Source organism: Penicillium longicatenatum (genome assembly GCF_028827895.1).
Source record: "Penicillium longicatenatum strain IBT 33135 chromosome Unknown contig_6_segment0_segment0, whole genome shotgun sequence".
In the NCBI taxonomy this organism is placed as follows: Eukaryota; Fungi; Ascomycota; class Eurotiomycetes; order Eurotiales; family Aspergillaceae; genus Penicillium; species Penicillium longicatenatum.
In genome coordinates, this window is record NW_026643123.1 from 3,799,657 (window position 1) to 3,819,353 (window position 19,697).

Sequence of the window (19,697 nt, forward strand, 5' to 3'; positions counted from 1 at the left end):
TTTATGAAAACGCAAGGTCCTAAAACGCGCGGCATTTATTACAAGCTGAATTGTTCCGCATCTTTTTTCTTTCTCTTCACAAATAGCTCCATGGGTGGCGCTGAGGAGTATGCGAATAAGCGCTTGACTGTATTGGCTTTAGGGCGACGCGCATGAGTGGAGATGACGCATAGAAATGTGCACGAATTGCTGTGGTCGATCGCTTATAGTTGCTCGAGACTGCAGGAACCCATAGGCTAAAATATCACTCAAGGATTAGGTGGCTGAGCTTTTGGAGTTCAGAAGTGGCGACAAGGTGGGTTGGCGGCCTCGAATTCAAGTAGAGATAGCCGACGTTAAGCCTAGCCCTCTTGAAGACAGTCAAACCTGCGCAAGCTGATGTGGAGCTGCGATGAGGCGCACACGCTAACCACCTGAGGGGGAATATACCCACGAGATAGATAAGCTTCTCCTTCCCCTTCAATGGTCTACGCCTACTTGGGGATTTTTGTGTATTTGGATACATGTCGCACATCTCGAATGCGCCATTCTCCAGTACCCAAGCCTAATTCGTGTCGCCCTCACAATGCTTGTCTCTTACTCAGTTGATGACCTCAGGCCTACGTCCGACAGCTGGTATCATGAGGTAATTCTCGACTTGGGCCACCATCGGGCGCCCGCCTACAATTGGAGGGCGATCAAGAAGTGGGTGTCTCAAAACAATGCCCACCCTGCGGTGAAGGGCCATCGACGGGTCTATTGTCATTTCATTCCGCGTAAGGCGATCATTACCGCGATTCGCACCACAATCCAGATCAACAATATGACACGCTGCCAAGCTCTGGAGTTCCTGGTTGGAGTGACGCGGTTGTTGAATCTCGTGCCAGATGACAAGCTGCATACCATTGCCTGGGACGCGGACCGAGCGGCCTACGATGCGTGGCTGACTTGGGCTGTGGAGTCGATCGCCAACTGGGAACACAATATCTTCTTGGGGTATGGATCCGGGGACAAGGGGGGTGAGGCACTGGATTTTCCCTGCACGTTTTGGGGAAACGACGAGGGGTTGATGTGCGCCACTGCGCAATTGAATACTTGTCTCAAGGCGAGTATGCGTTTACTCTCCGTACTTCACACTCTGGGAGAGTGGTTTGAGAAGCAGTTCACAGCACATTATACGGAAAGGTGGATGGAAGGATATACCGGCAAAGCCTGGTCTGAAGCGGATCATAACGTTCCTGTGCGCAACTGGGAGGAGGTGGCAGACCAAGGGAACTCCTCGCTGAAGATCGCGAGACGGAATCTCCAACCCAGCCAGCGTATCTCATTTTGCTTGCAGGGTTCATCTGAAGACTCTGATGACGAGTGTTCGGATTATTGTCCCGGAGAGGGCGAAGGTGAAATGGAGGAGGAAAGAGACTGGGAATAAAATATATGGGCCTGCTATCCGAAAGCGACAATAATAATGAGCGGTAACTCTTTTAGACTTTTTTCTAAAAACAAATGGGAATTGGAACAAACCTGGAAGTATACTATGGGGGCCCTTTTGCGTTATTGGACTTCCGCAGCAGCTTGGAATGCAATCCACGGTAATGAGGTCCTAGGTAAAGGCTGTAGTAAATATAGATGAGGCATCCGTTCAAAGAAATCATTAAGCTCTTAAGAGTTCTATTTCTTTTTGCTAACCCAGAAAGTATATTATAACCATGTCCTATACTGTCTACGGCCTATCCTGGCCACAGCCTTATAGAACAAGGGCAGTATGGCTGCGTAGCTTAGTAGACCTTGAATCCACCAGGCATCAAAGTCTGGAAGACACCAGTGGGATCGTACTTCTGTGCGATCTTGATCAACTTCTGGTGGTTGCCTTCACCGTATCCGGGGAACATGGACTGGAATCCAGCAGAGTCACCCATGTAGTTGAACGCATCGTACAAGCCAGCCTTCTGAGTGGCATTGTTGATAGCGTAGGTGGTCTCCTCAACCCACGATGCGACAATGTCATCGTAGGCCGATCCAATCCACTCAACGACCTCAGCGTAGCAAAGGTACACCTTGGAGGAATCCAGTCCCAGGGCGTTACCGCCACGGGCTTCGGAAGCCTTCATCCAGTCATAGCCGATGGGCTGCCAGTCCAGCTGAATGGTGGAGATGTTGGCAGTGGGGATCTGAGCGTACAGCTTGGGGAGCTGGTTGAAGAAGGTAGTGTTAATGATGCTAATACCCTGGTAGAGCTCAGCGTAGGTCGTTCCCTTGACGGTTCCGGCAACGAAAACATCACTATCTATTGTTAGTTTTGTGCAATTCAATTAGGAGGTGGGTCTTACTTGATGCCATCGACGACCTCCTCACCAGTCTCGGCAGCGAACTCCGCAACGGTCTTGAAGGCGAGAGTGCTGGCAATAGTAGGAATGTCGGTGAAAGGCTTGAAGATGTCGGGGAAGGTGGCGTTATCGCTGTCGTAGAACAGGATGACAGATGCCAGAGTCGAGTCTCCGGGAACCAGAGCGGGCACAATGTGGGACTTGGCATCGTAGATGTCGGATGCGTATTGCGCGGTAGCCTAGAAGGATCAGTAATGGTTTTGACTGGTCCGGAATTTGAATTGACGTACCGCAAGGAAGCGGTCGATGTACTTGGCCGCCACAGTCCAAGTGCCAGCCCACACCTTGCGAGAAGGAATAGTCTCCATATCAAAGCGGGTGACCAGACCAAAGTTGCTGCTGCCTCCCTTCAGGGCCCAGAACAAGTCCGAGTTGTTCTTGGTGTTGGCCTGGACAATAGTGCCATCGGCCAGAACAACCTCGTAGTTGACGACGGTAGTGCAAGCAAAACCAACTTGGTTACCGTAGAAGTTGACACCTCCAGCAAGCAGCAGACCGGGGACACCGACGGGGCCGAGACGACCACCGGCGGCAGTCAAGTTGTACTTGCCAAGGTACGCGTAAACGTCCTTCCATCTGTTGGAGTCAGTTCATTGTTCCGTTCACTAATGTGGGGCTAATATGAAAGCTTACCGGTAGCCAGGGCCGACCGACACGATCGACTTATCATGGTTCAATTGCAAGGTAGTCAAGTTCGACATCACAACCAAAACACCGCCATCAATGTTGTTAGAGCCCTAAATAATCTTAATTTTCCCGATCCATAATAAAGAGGTACTTTTGTTCAGCGGAAGCTTACCCGAATTCCCATGTGGCCGCCACCACGAACAGCAAACTCCGCATTAGCGTCAACAAGCGCCTTCAGACCCTTGGCCAGCTCCTCGCTGGACTTGGGACGGAACACACATCCCGGAGCCAGGATCTCAGTGTTTGACCAGAAGTTCTGAGCCTCATAATCGTAAACATTGGTCTTGGGAAGGAACACGGCATCGCCCAGGGGCTTCTGCAGCGCCTTGCACCCAGCTCCGACGGACGGAGAGGTTTTAACCACATGAGACTCGCCCGCAACTGCAACCGCCGAGGCAGAGCCCACCAGGGACAACAGGAAAGTGGCCACACGCATTATGCAGATTTGAGGGTTGAAGATGGACAAGGAAAACAACCAGATACCACGTGGGTGAAGAATCTATTTAAACTGACAGCCGAGCAATTTAGTCTGGGGTGTTCCCACCAACGGGCATTTCTGGAATAGGCATCCTCTCCTGGCGACAGCGTTAGCTTAGTTCTGTCTATCCCGCTTGGCTCCGGTGTTCTGAGAGTAACCAGGAACAACTAGGCCGGTGGCTGCCAGTGGGGCGTCATCCACTTAGCGCGATGTAGCGCGGAAAAGAATCCACGGAAACCGGCATTGTGATTGTGCACGTAGAATTGATCTTTCTGAAGTCTGAAATGGATGAGAGAAGTATAAATTTGCTTGACGTGCTTTACCAATGAAACAAAAGCAACAAATCCAAAAAGTTAGAGTTATGCTTTGTCTGAATCGTGGTGTTGTGAACGCCACCCGCCAATAATTTCGTCAGGGGTTTTGTGTTTACCAGACTCTGTCCGGTGGTCCAGATCCACTAATCCCATAGCTTTATCGAAGTAATTATTGGAATGCATTTCACGGATGTAATTCTCATCATGTTTGATTTATTATTGCTCATCATATTTACAATTCAAATACATTTCGCGTCCACGATTGGGGCACCTTATTAAGAGACTATTAGGCCTAAGGCTTCTATACAATCACCGCCCTGCGGTGGACGAATTCTCTACATCAAATTCCACCGTCCGAATAATGCCATCCATCTCTTTCGGAGTGCCGGAAGTATTAACAGGTAATATATGCTCCTCACTATCATTATCGGGTGCATTTCGAGATGTAGTGAGTGTGGTGGAGTACTGATTCCCTCGGTTCGAAAAGTCGGGTTGCCCGCTTCGTGGCATCGAGTTCAAGGGATGTGCTTGCTTTCGAGATTGTGATCCGTAGTATCCACCGGCGGAGGATAGACCAAGGAGACGAGGGAAGTATCGACGAATGAAAGGTCGAATGGCTGTGACGGAGCCACCGAAGATTCCAAGGTTGAGCTCAATTGTGCACCACATCAGTGCATCGGTAGTGGTCCCTGTAAAAATCCAATTAGTCCTTGTTTGACTCGACATTGGGTGAATGGACTTACAAGTGAGATCGGCACTCTTTAGAAGATTATATAAACTGGCAAGGCGGATGCAGCTAACGATTCCAACACTGTGCCAATGTTAGCAATAGACTGAGCTCCCTGGGTCAAGATACAACTTACAAACATCCCATTGCCAGCATCGCGGCAACAGCAACCTTCTGTCGTATTGGCATCTGCAATCGACGGATCCATGGTCTGTAAAATCTTTGTTAGTCCTCATGTCGACCCGAAGATAACAAATAACCTACATCGGAACAGCGACAGTCGCGAAATCGGTAAAAATACCCAACCCGGCATTGGCAAAGTAGAAAACAGGTCGGTTCATACAGTGTCCGGTTGTGATTGTGGAATCCCATGATTTGGCGATTGGATGACAGCTGAACAGGTTGGCCAGTATACTAGCGACGCTGTATCCGGCTGCGATAAAAACGATCGTCCAGACGGCCATATGGAAATTGCGACTGGGGAAGATGCGGAGGTAGAACACGAGGACGGAGCATTTGGTGAATCCAGTGGCTGCACAGTAAATGATGGCGGCGATGAGGTTCAGCTATCCGAATTCCCATATTAGCAACTTAGAGATTCCAGGAGTGAGCGCCTGCACTCACCTTGTTAAATTCCGGTGAGAAAGTAGATAGAGGAACGTCCCACATGTGCTTTCCCAAGCCCCAATTGAGCACTAATGAGGTTAGTTAGGTACTTTGTTTGGGCATAAGACTCACTTACTCTCCAATGTCACTCCAGTTAGAACACATGATAATATCTGTTAAGCCAGTTGTTAGGACGGAACCCTCGTAGGCGCTCGATTCTAATTGCAAAACGTACGATAGCCATAACCATTAAATCTAGATAACGTCAACACGGGTAATGTTTGAGGGTAAGTGTCGATACTCACAATCATCGGAGCGGAAACTCCGCACGACGAATAATCGCGTCCATGTTCGCACCGCAAGAGCAATAACAGCCAACGGTAGAAACACGCAGTTTACCACCAAAAACTTGGTACCAACGTAGTCCGGATTGACAAAATTGGACGTTTGACCTACAGGCGGAGACCCAGCCGGGGTAATAGTATCAGTGGCCATGGCCCTGGCTCAGTTGCGGCGGTTGTCCATCCACAACGGAGGGGCAAAACAGGCGATAAAGAAGCCGACGGGGCTCCAGAGGGTCAAAATGTCAAAAGGGTGTCAGAAGTCAGCGGAGACACAGGAAGCTATTTTATGGGACCCGAAATGTCAAGAACAAGGTTTTCTAGGAAACAGCAGTGTGAGCCGTGTTTGACCATTGAACTTTCAACATAAGCATCAGTCTCATTTTTCCAGTACAATATACTTTGCAATTTCGTCTCATGTGTGGAGACTGATCATTCTCCACTAGCTAGCTAGTGACTCGACCGGAGTTCACCATCGGTTCAGGAAAGGGTCCGTCCACACTATCGATCTTTTGGGGTTAGGTGAATGATTTCTATCCTTCAACCTCGGCAATAAGATCCATGTGGCATGATTACAGGACTTCACGGAGAAGCACGGAAATGAAGAAGAAACCCGCTCCTGGGAAGTCATTCGAAACCACAGATATGCAAGAAACAAGGGATGCGAACCACCTCTCGCACCAAGATCACCACCTACATATTGCCGAGGAGCATTGTCGGCGTCTTTTTGACCGAAATGGCTTGAGCGCATTGAATGAGGCAGGGATTGACGCGCCACGAACTCTACAGCAAATCCTTCGATCGATGCTTCTCCGTGTTCTCCGCTTCGACTTGCTCGGCCGAACCCTAGTCCCCACAACGAAATGACTCCGGGATGTAATTATTTCAATTATCTTGCCTGGGCTTCCTGATCGTCGCTGTATTTTGTCGGTGCGCTCCGATCATCGTACATAATGACGATCGCATTTTATGTTACTGCCAGTTCATGAATGGTTGTACGCTGTACTCCGTGCAACGCTTCAATTGAGGTTGGAATAAATTGACTAATAATCTCCACATACGGTAAAGCCTGAATAATTTAAAAACGCCCCCAAGACTAGGCAGAACTTGCAATTTGGAATCAAGGTGCTTACCGAGTTCTCCTGTGGCGCTTTTGGCAGTGGCTTCTAGTCAATTTCTAGAATCAGCCCCTGTCACGAAACAAATGTACCGTAATCCCCAGGTTCTGGGATCTATTGCTCGTTTGGGTGTGGAGTGGGTGTGGCGCCTATTGATTCATGGTTCAGACCCCCTGTCCCGGAACTCTATCATATGATGGTTTATTCGAAGCACGCAAATAAGAATCCATGATGTATGATCGTGCAAAATCGATTTTTTTTCTCAGGGCTAGCGAAATAATGGTCATTGGGAACAAGTGCGCTAATTTAGTTAGCTGTATCGTCACTTGGTATCCACGTGGCATAATAGTCAATCAGCCGTGGACGCCCCGAATGGAGGCCGAACTTCATACAAAGCCGTCCAAGCCAACCAGATTCCGATTGATCAGTCACTTTACTCTTTCCGGGATAGCCATGAGCCCTAAAGATGAATGAAATATCGCGAACCCGCTGCTACATATTAAAACCCCACTATCTTACATGCTCTTAGCCGGAGCCAAGGCTGAATGTGGCTGTTTCCAGGCCCAATCGATAAGCCCTAAAAATTGCATACGTCGCCTATATCCGCGCCTTTCCGGGACTTGAGTTGCACAATTAAGCGACAATATAACGGTAAAGGTAAACACATATTGCCGGGTGGATTCGAGGTTATGATGGGAGGGGGTTTAGGGAGAGTGCATAGGAAGGGCCGGATTAACAGCTGGTTATCCTTGTCCATTGGATATTAGGATGATAGGTACCATGGCTCATACAATGATCATTGATCTCTAAGGTGGAATCCATGTTCCTGCATTGAGTAATTAATCACTGATGAATAATATGCCGAAATTGACTGAATCTAACGGCTTGGCCTGTGCTAGGCTGATCAATTTAACAGGAATGTCTATCATTGGACGCCTTTCTTATAATCCTGCTTTGTTTCAGAAGGACCTTAATTTTCAGTCTTTGCCCCAGAAGCCGCTGCCGATGGTCATTCGAAAGAAATAGGAAACTCTAGCCGTTTTTCGAGGATCAATGAAGTCATCTGTTTCATTTAGGCATACCTCCGGGCCATGAGCAGTCTTGGGGAGATAATTCTGTCGCAACCTGCAATTGCCGCCATCTTGAATAACGCTGACAATCTACCAGATGAAAATGGGCACCCAAAATGAATTTTAAACGGATGTCTGAAGATTTCTGCCTAAGAAAATTCCCCCCCTTCACCGGCAATTCGTTGGAAACGACTGTTGTCACATCGCGTTATGCTCAGTTGCCACAACCAAGCCACGCAACCTTTGAACAACTGAAGCTACATTGTGAGGAAAAAGACGTGTAAGATATGCTTTTCGAATACGGAGCTATAGCTCCACAATGCTATGTTTTTTTTGAGACTTGAAAGAGAAACCACCTGAGCACCAATGACAACACATGGATTGCCCAAAATGATACACATGGCTCCGCGCATAAAAGCCAGATGTAGTATGAGAAAGTCATAATAGTGCGACTAGAAACACATGAAATAGCGGAGCAAAGAAAAAAAAAAAGAATACGGGTATTATGTTCAGATGGATAAAACCACAATATTATGCTCACATTTGCATCCGCTCGTCCCCATCCACATCTTCGCTGGCGCCCAGTGCACCACCAGGTATCCGTCCCTCGTTGAGTTCCTTCTCCAACCGTGTGATCTCTGCCATACTCTTTGCTTCGCGAATCATCTTCTCCACACGCTTCCGTTCAGCGTCCGTGAGCTTCACCCGGATCGCCTTGTCGGTTGAGGTGTTGTTGGTCGCTGCGGCTATCGAGGCATCGAATGTCTTGGACTTGATGCCCTTGATCTTCGATGCGAGGGCGGACGGTTCTTCAAAAGTACCAAACAATTCCTTTGCCTTGGCGCGCTCCACATCCTTTACTTTCTGGTAGTCGAAGAAACGCAAAGAAGGAACAGTCCAGATAACCCAGTACCGGTAGTTCTGTTGCTATTTGTTAGATATGCGAGGTAGTTCTAGGAAACATCAAAACATACTTCTTTCCGTGTGACTGGGTTCTCAAGCAGAGTAAGATGTGTCAATTTTGTGAGGGATCGGAGCGGATCGAGATCCGCAAGCTCAGACAGGTTATTTGAGGTCAGGACAAGGGCTGACAAGTTGGGCACTGACGAGCCCAGAGAGGACTGGATGTGGCTGATTCTATTGCGCGCCAGAAGGAGGGTGTGAAGACGAGGGAAGAAGGGGAAGTTTCCGAGCGAGGAAAGGTCGTTGTCGGTGAAATCAATGGTATCTTGGTCCTGCGGATTGTCAGCACGCGACTTCTTCCCCAAATGAAAAAAAGTGTTGCCGGTGCACCCTTGCACTTGAAGAAGTGGCATTGGATGAATCGCAAAGTATAGACTCAACTTACTTTGGCAATACCTAGGTTCTCAATTGCGGGGATCTTGTGTCCTATACGACTCAACGCGTAAAGACGATGTGAATGAAGCTCTCTTGGAAAGGTGTAGTATCTGTCCTTTTCAGGTAGACGGATGATTTTTGAACGCACCTCTTAGATCCAGCTCACGGTCTGTAAGCGGATTGATGTAGGAAAGGGAATTCTGGATGAGCTCGACGGTCAAACGCATTGCGGCGGTGGCTGCAATTGAACTTGGGGCTCGTGGGGCGGGAAACGTATGCAGACAGGGTATTGTATGGCAACAGTTTAGGTCAATGGATGTCGGAATAAAACTGATCTGATCTGCAGGTCAAGGGAGAGCTCAATGGATGGGAAGGCCTGTCGCAAGTTTCTCTAATCAAGACTAGCTCAGACCGCAGCCCTTTCTGCCAGGCGGTGTGCCAATCACCTTGTCACGTGATGTTATACAGCAGGGCAGAATTGAAAAGAGCTTAGATGGCTTGTTTTACATGGGATATGGGGTGCGTACAGTAAGTTAGAATGGTTCATGAGGTTTGAGCAATGTATTAGTCTATATCCATTAAAAAATTGCAGTAAAGTGCTAATGGTACACAGCCATTACATCCGAATCACCCGGATCAGATCGAAAACATCGAAACAAGTGTACTCCTCCAGCGTACAGGTTTGAATATTGTCAAAGAATTGAAAGCATCAACTGCCAGACAGCAACACCTTGATGGACATCTCCCAGATATAGGGAGGCAAATGAAACAAAGCAGTGGACTCCAGTGGAAAAAATGCGATGCAGGACGGAAAGCAAAATGTGTCGAAGTTCTCAAGGCATAATTCAGTTCGAGGGGCATTGCATCAATAGCATTAATCATCGGCGAGGGGACTCAGGATGGGCGATTTCTGATGGAGAGATCGTGTGGGACTGCCAGCTCTGGAACGTCGTCCGTTCGTAGTAGGTCCCAAGGCGATAGGAGCCAGGTGATCTCGGCTCTCAGTTCGCACCACCAATCCTGCCCGATCCATCGCAATTCCTGATCCACCACTGATGCCCAAGCCAATTGTTCCCGATGAGCTATTGTCAAGAGTGTATTTCAAGCTAGGATTGTTGCCACCGCTGCCCCAGCTGGAAGCCCGCTTCGGTGGACGAGGGTTCAGCCCATCGACATCAGAAGCACGGCCTCCATCTAAATCGCTAGCATCAGAGTCAGCTCCACCCAGATCAAACTCTTGCACACCATCCTCCATGACGCGCTCGTAAGAAGGAGCATTGCGGTTGAGGAATGGTAACATGCCAATAAAAGGCCTTCGTTTCTTCGGGTGGTTGGGGTGAGATGGTCCCCCACGGCGAAGGAGATTATTGATGTGGTGATAGATGCGCAAACGACGGCTACGACCGCAAAGGAAAAAAGCGGCCACCACAATAATGAATAGGAATAGAAGGAGTCCGGGAATGCGACGAGGAGAGTCTCCATCAAACAATGCGTCATGCCAGTGCTCGCTGTGGAATCCCTCCGCATCTGGTAGAAGCTGCACGCTAGGGTATTGGAAATCCTCAGGAATACCGGGGATGTTGCTACCAAAACCAACAGGCAGTGCTGCTTCATTCTCCGTGGGTACCTGTGAAGATGCATATAGAACCATCTTGCCAAGTGTCCAGCTGACTTCGGTGGAGTCAATCTTGTTCACAGCCTGGAAAGCATCCAAATAGCCCTTCTCCTCGCCATGGGACAAGACTTCTTTGGTACCGTTGTGAGAAGAACCCGAAGTATCTTCCAGGCCCACCCTTGGGATCCCAATACCATCATGCAACATATTGATGATCCACGAAGCTTTGAAGCAAACTTCATAGGCCTTTTCGTGGTCAACCTTCTTGCCCCACTGCTGTGTCTCAATCCCTTGTTCAATGGAGTCCCAGTCCTGAGAGCAGAATATTTTAACCCGCTCTTGGTACGTGTTGAAATCGTACGCCTTATCCTTATAACCCATCTCAAAGATCTCATGAGTTGTATGCCAGTACTCGCTGATTCCGATGAAATGGTTCACGTCGAAGTCAATCGCCGGGACATGAATGCCGTGTAGAAGGCATGGGGAATCCAAGCACGGTGCATCCTTATCCAGCAAAGGGAAAGTTTGGCGTAGACATTCATCAAACCTACCAGTGCCTACCAAAGTGGGCCTCGCAGGACTTGCCAGCTGCACTTCCTTGCCATCCAGGGTCGTGCGCAGACCATTAGGGAGACATGGATCCGGTAGCTCTTCAGTGCCCGAGCCCATCGCCGCCTGCAAAGCTTCAACAAAGCGGCGTCTAGCTTCGTGGACACCGAATTCTAGCCAGGATGTCACAAATACTCGATGCTCTTGCTCAGATCCATCGACATTCCGTAATCGTAGCAGTGTCAAATCATTCGCATGTTTTTCGGTCTCTGTTGCGTTTGGAGCGAAGGCGATTTGCGCGGATGCACCACCCATATCCAGAAAGCCATACGTATGATGTCCCTTGCCATGATCGTGGGCCAGGGGAGAGTCGAAAGTGCCCATCAAGTAGTTTGTCGCAATCCATCCGTATAATCCCTCCGTCACACCGGGAATCACTTGAATATGAGCACCGCAGTCCGGTAGCAGGAAGTCGGTGTTCGCACGTGCGTAAGAGCAGATCTGATCGAGAAGTAATTGTCGTTCCAGGTTTCCCAGCAGGCGCATTCCCGCCGTGGCGAGCAAAAAGATGGGCGTATCCTTCGCATCGTCTTGCGGTATAACGCTCTTGGCGTGCTCCAAGAGTTCTGCAAGATGGTCTGGGCCGATGGCATCGGGTCTATCGGCGAAGGAAGAAACACCTTGAAGAAAACGAGACCAGTCAGTCGATGGGGGTTCATTTTCTGGGGCTGCCCTGCGAACTTACCGGGATGGATCTTCTTCACCCATTCTTCCTTGGTCTTGATTTCCGGGAGCGATTTCAAGTCGTCGGCATCGGCCTTCTTGCGCGCAACGACATTGCGCAGCCAGCGATACACGTGGACACGAGTCCCCTGTGTTAAATAATATTAGCGACACAATCCGTAGAGATCGATGCAATATTTTTTCCTTCGAATTAGACATACAGACGAGCCAGCGTCCAGGACAACACCATAACGCCCTGTGGGGTGGATAACATGTCAGTCAATCTGGGCTATTTTCGGAACGGACTGAACCGCAGGTAAAAAGAACTTGTAAACTTACATTTGCCCATTTGACTAGTTAGCGGTATAGCATGACCAGGAAAACGAGGGATAGACGGCTCCTAAGAGCAGAGTGAAGGGCAAGATTGAACGAGTGACGGACGTAAACGGTTCAGTGTGAGGAGAGAAAGAGATAAGGAGTCTTTAAATCAGAGACGCGAGGCACGGCAGGTAATACCGGGCGTGACGGGGGGCGAGACCCGCTCTAAATTGCCAGTATTGCATTAACTATGGAAAATGAGGAAGGCTGTGATCCGCATCTGGGAAGGTACCGTAATATTACAATGCATGACGAGCCGTGTAAAATACCACCTGCTTTTGGATTGCAATTTGTACGTATTTCCGTTTTGGCCTTTTCTTTTTTTTGCATGACACTTGACGTCGTTGCTCAAAGTCCCCACTTCCAATGACGGGTTGTTCTATGAGACTCCACTTTCTGTTTGTTTCCTCTCTACGGAGTATACATCCACAAATACAATCATACTTCTCTGCTCAGGCAACCTAGACATTCAACACGGGACACGGAACTCTGTTCCAAAAAGATTCGTCACCCCGGAATGTTTTACCGTTGCGTTGCATCTCGATAAGACGTTGGATCTCGCCCTTCCAACCCCAACCTTCCACCCTTTCTCCAATCCCTCCGCGCTAGGCCAACCCTGAGCAGGGATTAGACAAGTGACCGTCTACGTCAGCTCTGGGACTAACAAGGCCGGCCATCCTGCATCATGATACGCCAGCCTGCACCAGCGGGCTTGGCATCCCCATATTGACTATCGCGGGGCTGAATCCTGTGCGACCAGCATCCCAAAATAAAAAGGGATGAGATCTCCCCAATGTCTAATTCATACTCTGGGCCTGTCGCACTCCTAATGTGATCTGTTTTGCGATTTGCCCATTGATGTTTTACGTTGATTACAGGACTCTGCAGAGACTTTGTTTTGCTTCGGGGGGGATCATCGGTCGCAGCATGCAAACCCCACCTTTCAGCCTCCGGATTGATTCGCTCCCGTCAGCCCGTGGAAGGACGATTGGCATGATCTGTTCACATTAATACTCAATTGAGAATGACATTCTGACACTTTACACGCGGCCCTCGAACACACGGACCAGGACCCTGTAGATGACCCTGTTTACTAGAGATCCTTGGATCCGATCGAAACCCCAGGCGCCTCGTTCACCACACTGACATTGCCTGGTGAAGATGACGCAAATAGATCGGCTAAAATAACACGCTCGCCGATCTGTTCGTCCATAAATTGGGCCCGGTCTAATCCAATCATTTCTGCCTCTTCATGAACCCGGAGCTGCATGCCCGGGATCCATTGCAGGAGATAGAGCAGGATGCATGATACAGTGAACGAATAAACACTGATGGCGCATACTTCTGCCAATTGTTTTCCAACCTGCATCCCGTTGCCATCGATACCACCACTGGCTTCGGTCACGCCATCCAATGCAGCAACCGAACTCGAGGCAAAAATACCCGTCAGGAAAGCCCCAATCATCCCACCGATTCCATGTAGTTTAAACACATCCATACCTTCATCAATGTGCATCCAGTTGTTGATGTCTTGGAGTAACGCGCACACAATACTTGTAATGAACCCAATGCACGCGGCCAGCCATACTGAGACAAACCCGGCTGCTGGTGTGATTCCAACGAGCCCCGCGATGGCCCCCGAGCACGCTCCCACCACGGAGAATTTCCCGCGCGTCTTAATCCAGTCCACCAGTACCCACCCTATTACGCCTGTGCACCCAGCCGTATTGGTGTTGAAGGCTGCTAACATGGCTCTGACGCTAGCATTGAGGGCAGAACCACCCTGGCATAGATGTCAGCTGTGTGTACCTAAACTTCTCAGTGCTAGCGAACTTACATTAAAGCCAAACCACCCAAGCCAGATCAACGTCGTACCAAGAAAGACCAGGGTGGTATTGTGAGGCTTTGCATGTGAAGGCTCATCAAGATGCTTGCGTTTCCCAAGGACCAAGGCATAGGCGAGTGCCGACCAGCCCGACGCAATATGGACCGGCCCGCCACCCGCAAAATCCAATGACGGCAAATTGTACAACCAACCATTACTGTTCCAGGTCCAACAGGCAATCGGACAATAAACAACAGTGGCCCAGCAGAAGCTGAAAATCAACGAAGGAATCATGTTTCCTCGCTCGAAGGCTCCCCCCACCACAATCATCACCTATGAACATCAGCATAACTCACCGCTCCTTTGAATATTGAACTCACCGTGCATGCACAGAAAAGGAGCTGGTATAGAACGAACAAGATCTCAGGCAGGACGGCTGACCCTGGCGACGGAGCAGCCATCACACCTTTCAATCCAAAGTTGGTCAATGTTCCAATGAAGGGACCCGCGTCACGAGAATAGGCCAGTGAATATCCCCAAAAAATCCATTGGAAGGTGGTTCTAGCATCGATACATTCGTTAGTATCAACAAGAATATATTGAACAAGGGAATTTCCATACACTGCGACAATCAGGAGCGACTGAAATAGCAGCGTCAACGCCGACTTCCTGCGCGCGAGGCCGCTGTATAATAAACCAATTCCTGGGATGATCAACCAGACAATAAAGCCGCAAAAGACAATGTAGATATAATTCCACTCGAATCCTTCATACTGGGCGTTCACGTCGACTTTGGTCGGATCGCCGCCCCGAGGGGTGGAGGCATTGTATACAGGCTATGGTTCGATTTGTCAATGAACAGGTCGTTGTCTTTTTAGAAATGCGACATGAATATCTACCTGTGTCAAAGCCATTCCAAAGACTGCGCTTCCAGAAAAGTTGCAGACTGCCCTACCAGATAGAAATATTTAACCGGTAATCTTGGAAATCACGGTCTCGAAATCAACACGATGAATGCTCAGATGTGCACTTAAGAGCTCCTACATGATATCTACGATAATTATCAAGTCCCGAGATCCCCCAGTGCCGAGCGTCTTATCAATCAAGAATCAAAGCCAAGGCCGCCATCTCGCGTTTCTGATCCTGAAACAAAGACACTCGTTGCAAATTCAAGTGTCTCTTGGCTAATATCGCATCGGGGTGGAGGACGATAGAGAGGCGATTAGATGATAAGGATACGGTCGGCCAGTGTAAGATAACATCGTCCAACCATATGCCCGCATGTCGAAGACCCCGGATCTCACTTCCATCTGTGGCTTAGGGGGGACCTTATCAATACCTTTCTTATCGGATGCGAGGCTCTTGGCAATGACGTCGAATTATGCAAGTCGTACAGTGAGAGATTGTTTTCGTATTCCAACATTGACGTTAATGCCATGTGTACTTGCTAAGAATCATGCTCCACTAGATTAGACACGTGATAAGTGTATCACCAGGTGAAAGTGATCGTAATATATACATATCAGCTCATTCGAGGAACTTGGTTTTAGAGGGCATAGCGGAAATTTCTATCCTCCTTATCCGTCAAATCGGTCTTAGGCAGCCCGTTCTCATCAAGCTCAACTTCTCCATCATGAAGTTCAATACCATAGCTAGCTTGTGTATCACGAGCATTGTTGTCCCACACACACAGAAAGCGGTAGATGATGACAGCCACAAATAGCAAACACCATGTGACGATGGCGGTGATGACACCTTCGGTATACCGGGGTGATTTTGTCCACAGCTGGGGGCTCCCTATACAGCCAGCGCAGTAACCAATGAAAAACATGGTATTGACGATGGCGCGCTTGGTGTTACCTTTCACATTGGATGCCGACAGCGACAATAGGATGGACATGGTTGCTGTGATACAAGAGGCCTGGAGCACGGTTGAGTCAATTATTGTTGGCTATCGTGGAAAAAGAAGGACTTACTAGCCAAGATGCCACGATCAACCCCCATTCCGCGGTCACGGTTAGCTTAAACAGGAAGATATTTCCAATGAAAGGCGGAATAATCAAGGCCAGAATGACCAAATTTCTCTGACGCGGAAAGAGATAAACAAGTGCGGTCCCAATCCATAAAAGGGCAATCTGAACAGCTCCAGACGGTGCGGTATAGAGCAAAGTCTGCAGCTTTGAGTATCCGATAGACTCAATCACTAGCGACGCGAATGTGAGAACTGGAGATTGCATAGTAACAAGCACACCAAACCAAAATACCATCCACGCTTTGGGGTCCAGTAAAGTCTCCTTTAGCTGTGGTATAGAGAAAGCTGTCTTGTCACCGCCATCACGATCAGCGGCAAGACGCATAGATAACACCTTCTTCTCTCTCTCGTTCAAAAACCACGCATCATTGGGCCCATTTGGCATCAGCATGAAGAACCCAATGCCCGCCAAGAAGGTCATTGCACCACAAATGAGGAATAGAACTCGCCAAGGCTGAATAGAGATGGATGTATTCTTGCCTATACCGTACATGATCAGGCAGCCGATGACTTGAGCCACGCCATTCATTGTGATCCACAATGCGGTTCGTGCAGCATGCTCTTTTTTACGATACCAGATACTAGTAATCGTCACAAAGGCAGGCGATACTGCCCCCTCACTGAATCCAAGCAAGAATCTCACGGCAGCAAACCCGGCGAAGTTCTTTGGTGCTGCGAGACACATACAAATAATGCCCCAAATTATACTTCTGCAATGTTAGTCGGTGATCGACCAAGAGGGCAGAATGTTAGGTACAACAAAGTCTGAAAGGGATAACAACATACACAGTGACACCAACAAATCTGGTTAAGGGAAGTCGACTCATGAGATATATAAACGGCCATTCCGAGATGAGCTGACCCACATAGAATATAGAGCTGGACCAGGAGTATTGCGAACTGGTCATGTTCAGGTCTTCCATAAGGCCAAACACGGCGGCATAGCTCAAACTCTGTTTATCAAGGTACTGTAAAAAGAAAACAAAGCACATCTGTCCTCAATCAGCGACGGGGTTGAAGAAGTGACCAAGGCATCTCACAAATGGCAAAATGACCATGTCAATCTTTCGCAGAACTGCTTTCTCCTCCTCGGGGGTGTAGGTCTCGCATTCTCCAACTATTTCCCCGCTCGGCCGGTCGCCTTCCTCTTTGACGGAATCTGGGCTCTTAGAGTCGTTCATGGATGAGGTTGAGAATTGGTATGCAAGGGTGAGTGGAACACCGGGGATATGCCCAACTTGTATATTTCACGAAGTAGATAAACACCATAAGGCCCAGTTGCCGACCAGCCTTCAAGTCGGTGACATTCCCTATCTTCATACTGATCTAGAAAAGATCAACCAATGGTGGTACACAAAATGCGGGGGCACTCGGTCCGATAGCCAACCATCGGCAATCTGCCCCTGTGGAATGGACAGGTTTCCGACCTGAGCGGGGTTCGTTTTTGGAATTGTTATCACCAATTCCGCTATATCTATCTGCATAATTCTGAATTTCTACCATTATTTCAATCTTATTTGCCCGTCATGTCTGACCATCCCGCCGTGCCGGGCTCTGACATCAAGCCATGGTCCCGCCCGGGACCGCAAGGGTATTTGTTCAAAAATGCCAACGTGGTGGATGTGAAGGCTGGGAAAATAATTGAAAATGCCATTGTGATCACCGATCAAGGCAAAATCCAATCCGTTTCCTCATCTCTGCCGGAGCCCCTCCCGGCCGACCTCACCGTCGTCGATTGCGAAGGCCGCTATCTATGCCCGGGACTTTTTGACGCGCACGTCCATTTATGCGCTGTACCTGGATTCACCGACCTATCCAAGGCTTTCGGAAATCCAAATGATGTGCACTTACTGCGACAGCCGTATACCGCAGCTCAGATGCTGCACCGCGGTTTCACTAGTATCCGCGACTGCGGTGGCGCCCAGCTTGCTCTAAAGGAAGCTATTGATGAAGGCGTCTTCCCCGGTCCTCGCGTATTTATCTCCGGTCATGCCCTTTCTCAATTTGGCGGACACGGTGATCTCCGCTCCGCACACGAGCAAACAGGCTGCTGCGGCGGCACCCACAGCAATAACCACCTAGGCCGCATGTGCAACGGTGTACCCGAGTGCATGGCTGCTGTCCGCGAGGAGATCCGTTGCGGAGCCGATTTCATCAAAATCATGGGGTCGGGTGGTGTCGCGAGCCCGACCGATCGTCTAGAGCATCTCCAATTCACAGGCTCCGAGATCCAAGCTATGGTTGAATGTGCCAACAATGCCGGGACATTTGTCACGGCGCATGCTTATACGGTCAAGGCTATTCGGCACTGCATCGATAACGGTGTGAAGGGGATTGAGCATGGCAATTTTCTGGATGCACCAACTGCCAAGATGATGGCTCACAAAGGTGTTTATCTCACACCGACGCTGATCGCGTATGCTCAGATGGCATCAGAGCGCTGGATGGGATATTTGCCGCCGGAGTCGCAGTCAAAGAACTCCCAGGTGCTTAAATCTGGGCTTGAGGCCTTGAAGGTTGCTTCTGATGCTGGGGTCACGATGTGCTATGGCTCTGACTTGCTCGGCCCACTAGGTTCTGCCCAGACACATGAGTTCGCTCTACGGTCGCAGGTCTTGAAGCCCGTGGAGGTCCTGCGCAGTGCTACAATTAATCCTGCGAAGATGATGGGCTGGGAGGAAGCGATTGGGCAGATTCGAGAAGGCTTCCATGCAGATGTGGTTGTTTTGGACAAGAATCCCATCAAAGATGTTACCATCTTTGATCGGCCCGAGGAACACGTTTTGGCCGTCATGAAAGATGGTCGTGTATACAAAAGTCGCTGGTCCAAACTTCCCGAGGACTCTGAAATACCTGTCAGAGTCAAGTACAACTGAATTGCTTGAAGTGCATTGAGGCGGGAGTTGGGTGTTGAGCATTGAAGCATCGCAGTTGTCTTAGAGTATATTCGTTCTAGGTGGAAACATTGGGTATGCATAATGATTTGGGAATTACTGCAGCTCCGATGGAGTATGTCTCTGGAGGGTGAGTAAGGTGTTGCCAAGCATAAACATATTGTTACTAAGTAGAAATTAGTCACATATCTTATTCACGTCTATTGCAGCTGGATCAATGCCTATGTAAGACATTCCTTGAGTTAAAGCTGTCTGACGAAAGTTTAATCCGCCACTCAGATCGTAATTAGTTGAAAGATCTCGTGAAATCCGAAGTATTGACGTGATACCCCCTCGGCTGTATAGTCTTAAAGTTTTCCTCGTTCTTACCTATCGCGAGACGCATTTCACTGCTAAGTAATAAAAGCCCGTCTTGCCATAATACCGCCCCAAAGGGGTCTGAGCCGGTGGAGTTTAACCAATTCCATGCGACGAAGACCAAACGCAACCACACTTCTGATGCCCTCACAAGGCAGGAATATGGATGCGATCCTCATGAGAATAGAATCGGATGATTTCAAGTGCTATCTCAAGAAAGCGGATAGCTGGGTTAGGAAAGAATACATGAAAAGACACTCTTTCAACGGGGACATGAGAAAG

General features: G+C 48.9%; 8 protein-coding genes across 8 annotated transcripts; 2 read left to right on the forward strand and 6 right to left on the reverse strand.

Moving 5' to 3' along the window:
* Nucleotides 1-565: 565 nt before the first annotated feature.
* N7484_009619 (uncharacterized protein) lies at nucleotides 566-1,408 on the forward strand (the record flags this gene model as incomplete). The annotated part of the gene is made up of 1 exon (XM_057120006.1): nucleotides 566-1,408. The coding sequence occupies one exon, from the start codon at nucleotides 566-568 to the stop codon at nucleotides 1,406-1,408; it is 843 nt and encodes a 280-aa protein (XP_056969561.1).
* A 346-nt stretch (nucleotides 1,409-1,754) lies between these two features.
* On the reverse strand, nucleotides 1,755-3,486 carry N7484_009620 (FAD-binding oxidoreductase; the record flags this gene model as incomplete). Its single annotated transcript, XM_057120007.1, has 5 exons — nucleotides 1,755-2,259; nucleotides 2,307-2,542; nucleotides 2,594-2,939; nucleotides 2,997-3,100; nucleotides 3,163-3,486. The coding sequence occupies 5 exons, from the start codon at nucleotides 3,484-3,486 to the stop codon at nucleotides 1,755-1,757; spliced, it is 1,515 nt and encodes a 504-aa protein (XP_056969562.1).
* A 665-nt stretch (nucleotides 3,487-4,151) lies between these two features.
* N7484_009621 (uncharacterized protein) lies at nucleotides 4,152-5,670 on the reverse strand (the record flags this gene model as incomplete). Its single annotated transcript, XM_057120008.1, has 8 exons — nucleotides 4,152-4,531; nucleotides 4,586-4,653; nucleotides 4,706-4,780; nucleotides 4,834-5,135; nucleotides 5,194-5,264; nucleotides 5,312-5,348; nucleotides 5,411-5,430; nucleotides 5,481-5,670. 8 exons carry the CDS (start codon nucleotides 5,668-5,670, stop codon nucleotides 4,152-4,154), a joined length of 1,143 nt encoding a protein of 380 aa, XP_056969563.1.
* Nucleotides 5,671-8,241: 2,571 nt separating this feature from the next.
* On the reverse strand, nucleotides 8,242-9,269 carry lea1 (U2 snRNP complex subunit LEA1; the record flags this gene model as incomplete). The annotated part of the gene is made up of 4 exons (XM_057120009.1): nucleotides 8,242-8,625; nucleotides 8,679-8,939; nucleotides 9,053-9,093; nucleotides 9,191-9,269. The coding sequence occupies 4 exons, from the start codon at nucleotides 9,267-9,269 to the stop codon at nucleotides 8,242-8,244; spliced, it is 765 nt and encodes a 254-aa protein (XP_056969564.1).
* Nucleotides 9,270-9,916: 647 nt separating this feature from the next.
* On the reverse strand, nucleotides 9,917-12,278 carry N7484_009623 (putative nucleoside diphosphatase (Ynd1); the record flags this gene model as incomplete). Its single annotated transcript, XM_057120010.1, has 4 exons — nucleotides 9,917-11,886; nucleotides 11,952-12,078; nucleotides 12,151-12,185; nucleotides 12,269-12,278. 4 exons carry the CDS (start codon nucleotides 12,276-12,278, stop codon nucleotides 9,917-9,919), a joined length of 2,142 nt encoding a protein of 713 aa, XP_056969565.1.
* A 1,122-nt stretch (nucleotides 12,279-13,400) lies between these two features.
* N7484_009624 (ammonium transporter) lies at nucleotides 13,401-15,046 on the reverse strand (the record flags this gene model as incomplete). The annotated part of the gene is made up of 5 exons (XM_057120011.1): nucleotides 13,401-14,090; nucleotides 14,145-14,465; nucleotides 14,513-14,693; nucleotides 14,754-14,968; nucleotides 15,032-15,046. 5 exons carry the CDS (start codon nucleotides 15,044-15,046, stop codon nucleotides 13,401-13,403), a joined length of 1,422 nt encoding a protein of 473 aa, XP_056969566.1.
* A 632-nt stretch (nucleotides 15,047-15,678) lies between these two features.
* On the reverse strand, nucleotides 15,679-17,345 carry N7484_009625 (uncharacterized protein; the record flags this gene model as incomplete). Its single annotated transcript, XM_057120012.1, has 4 exons — nucleotides 15,679-16,053; nucleotides 16,109-16,874; nucleotides 16,951-17,156; nucleotides 17,205-17,345. 4 exons carry the CDS (start codon nucleotides 17,343-17,345, stop codon nucleotides 15,679-15,681), a joined length of 1,488 nt encoding a protein of 495 aa, XP_056969567.1.
* A 345-nt stretch (nucleotides 17,346-17,690) lies between these two features.
* On the forward strand, nucleotides 17,691-19,040 carry N7484_009626 (metal-dependent hydrolase family protein; the record flags this gene model as incomplete). Its single annotated transcript, XM_057120013.1, has 1 exon — nucleotides 17,691-19,040. One exon carries the CDS (start codon nucleotides 17,691-17,693, stop codon nucleotides 19,038-19,040), a length of 1,350 nt encoding a protein of 449 aa, XP_056969568.1.
* Between the last annotated feature and the right edge of the window lie 657 nt (nucleotides 19,041-19,697).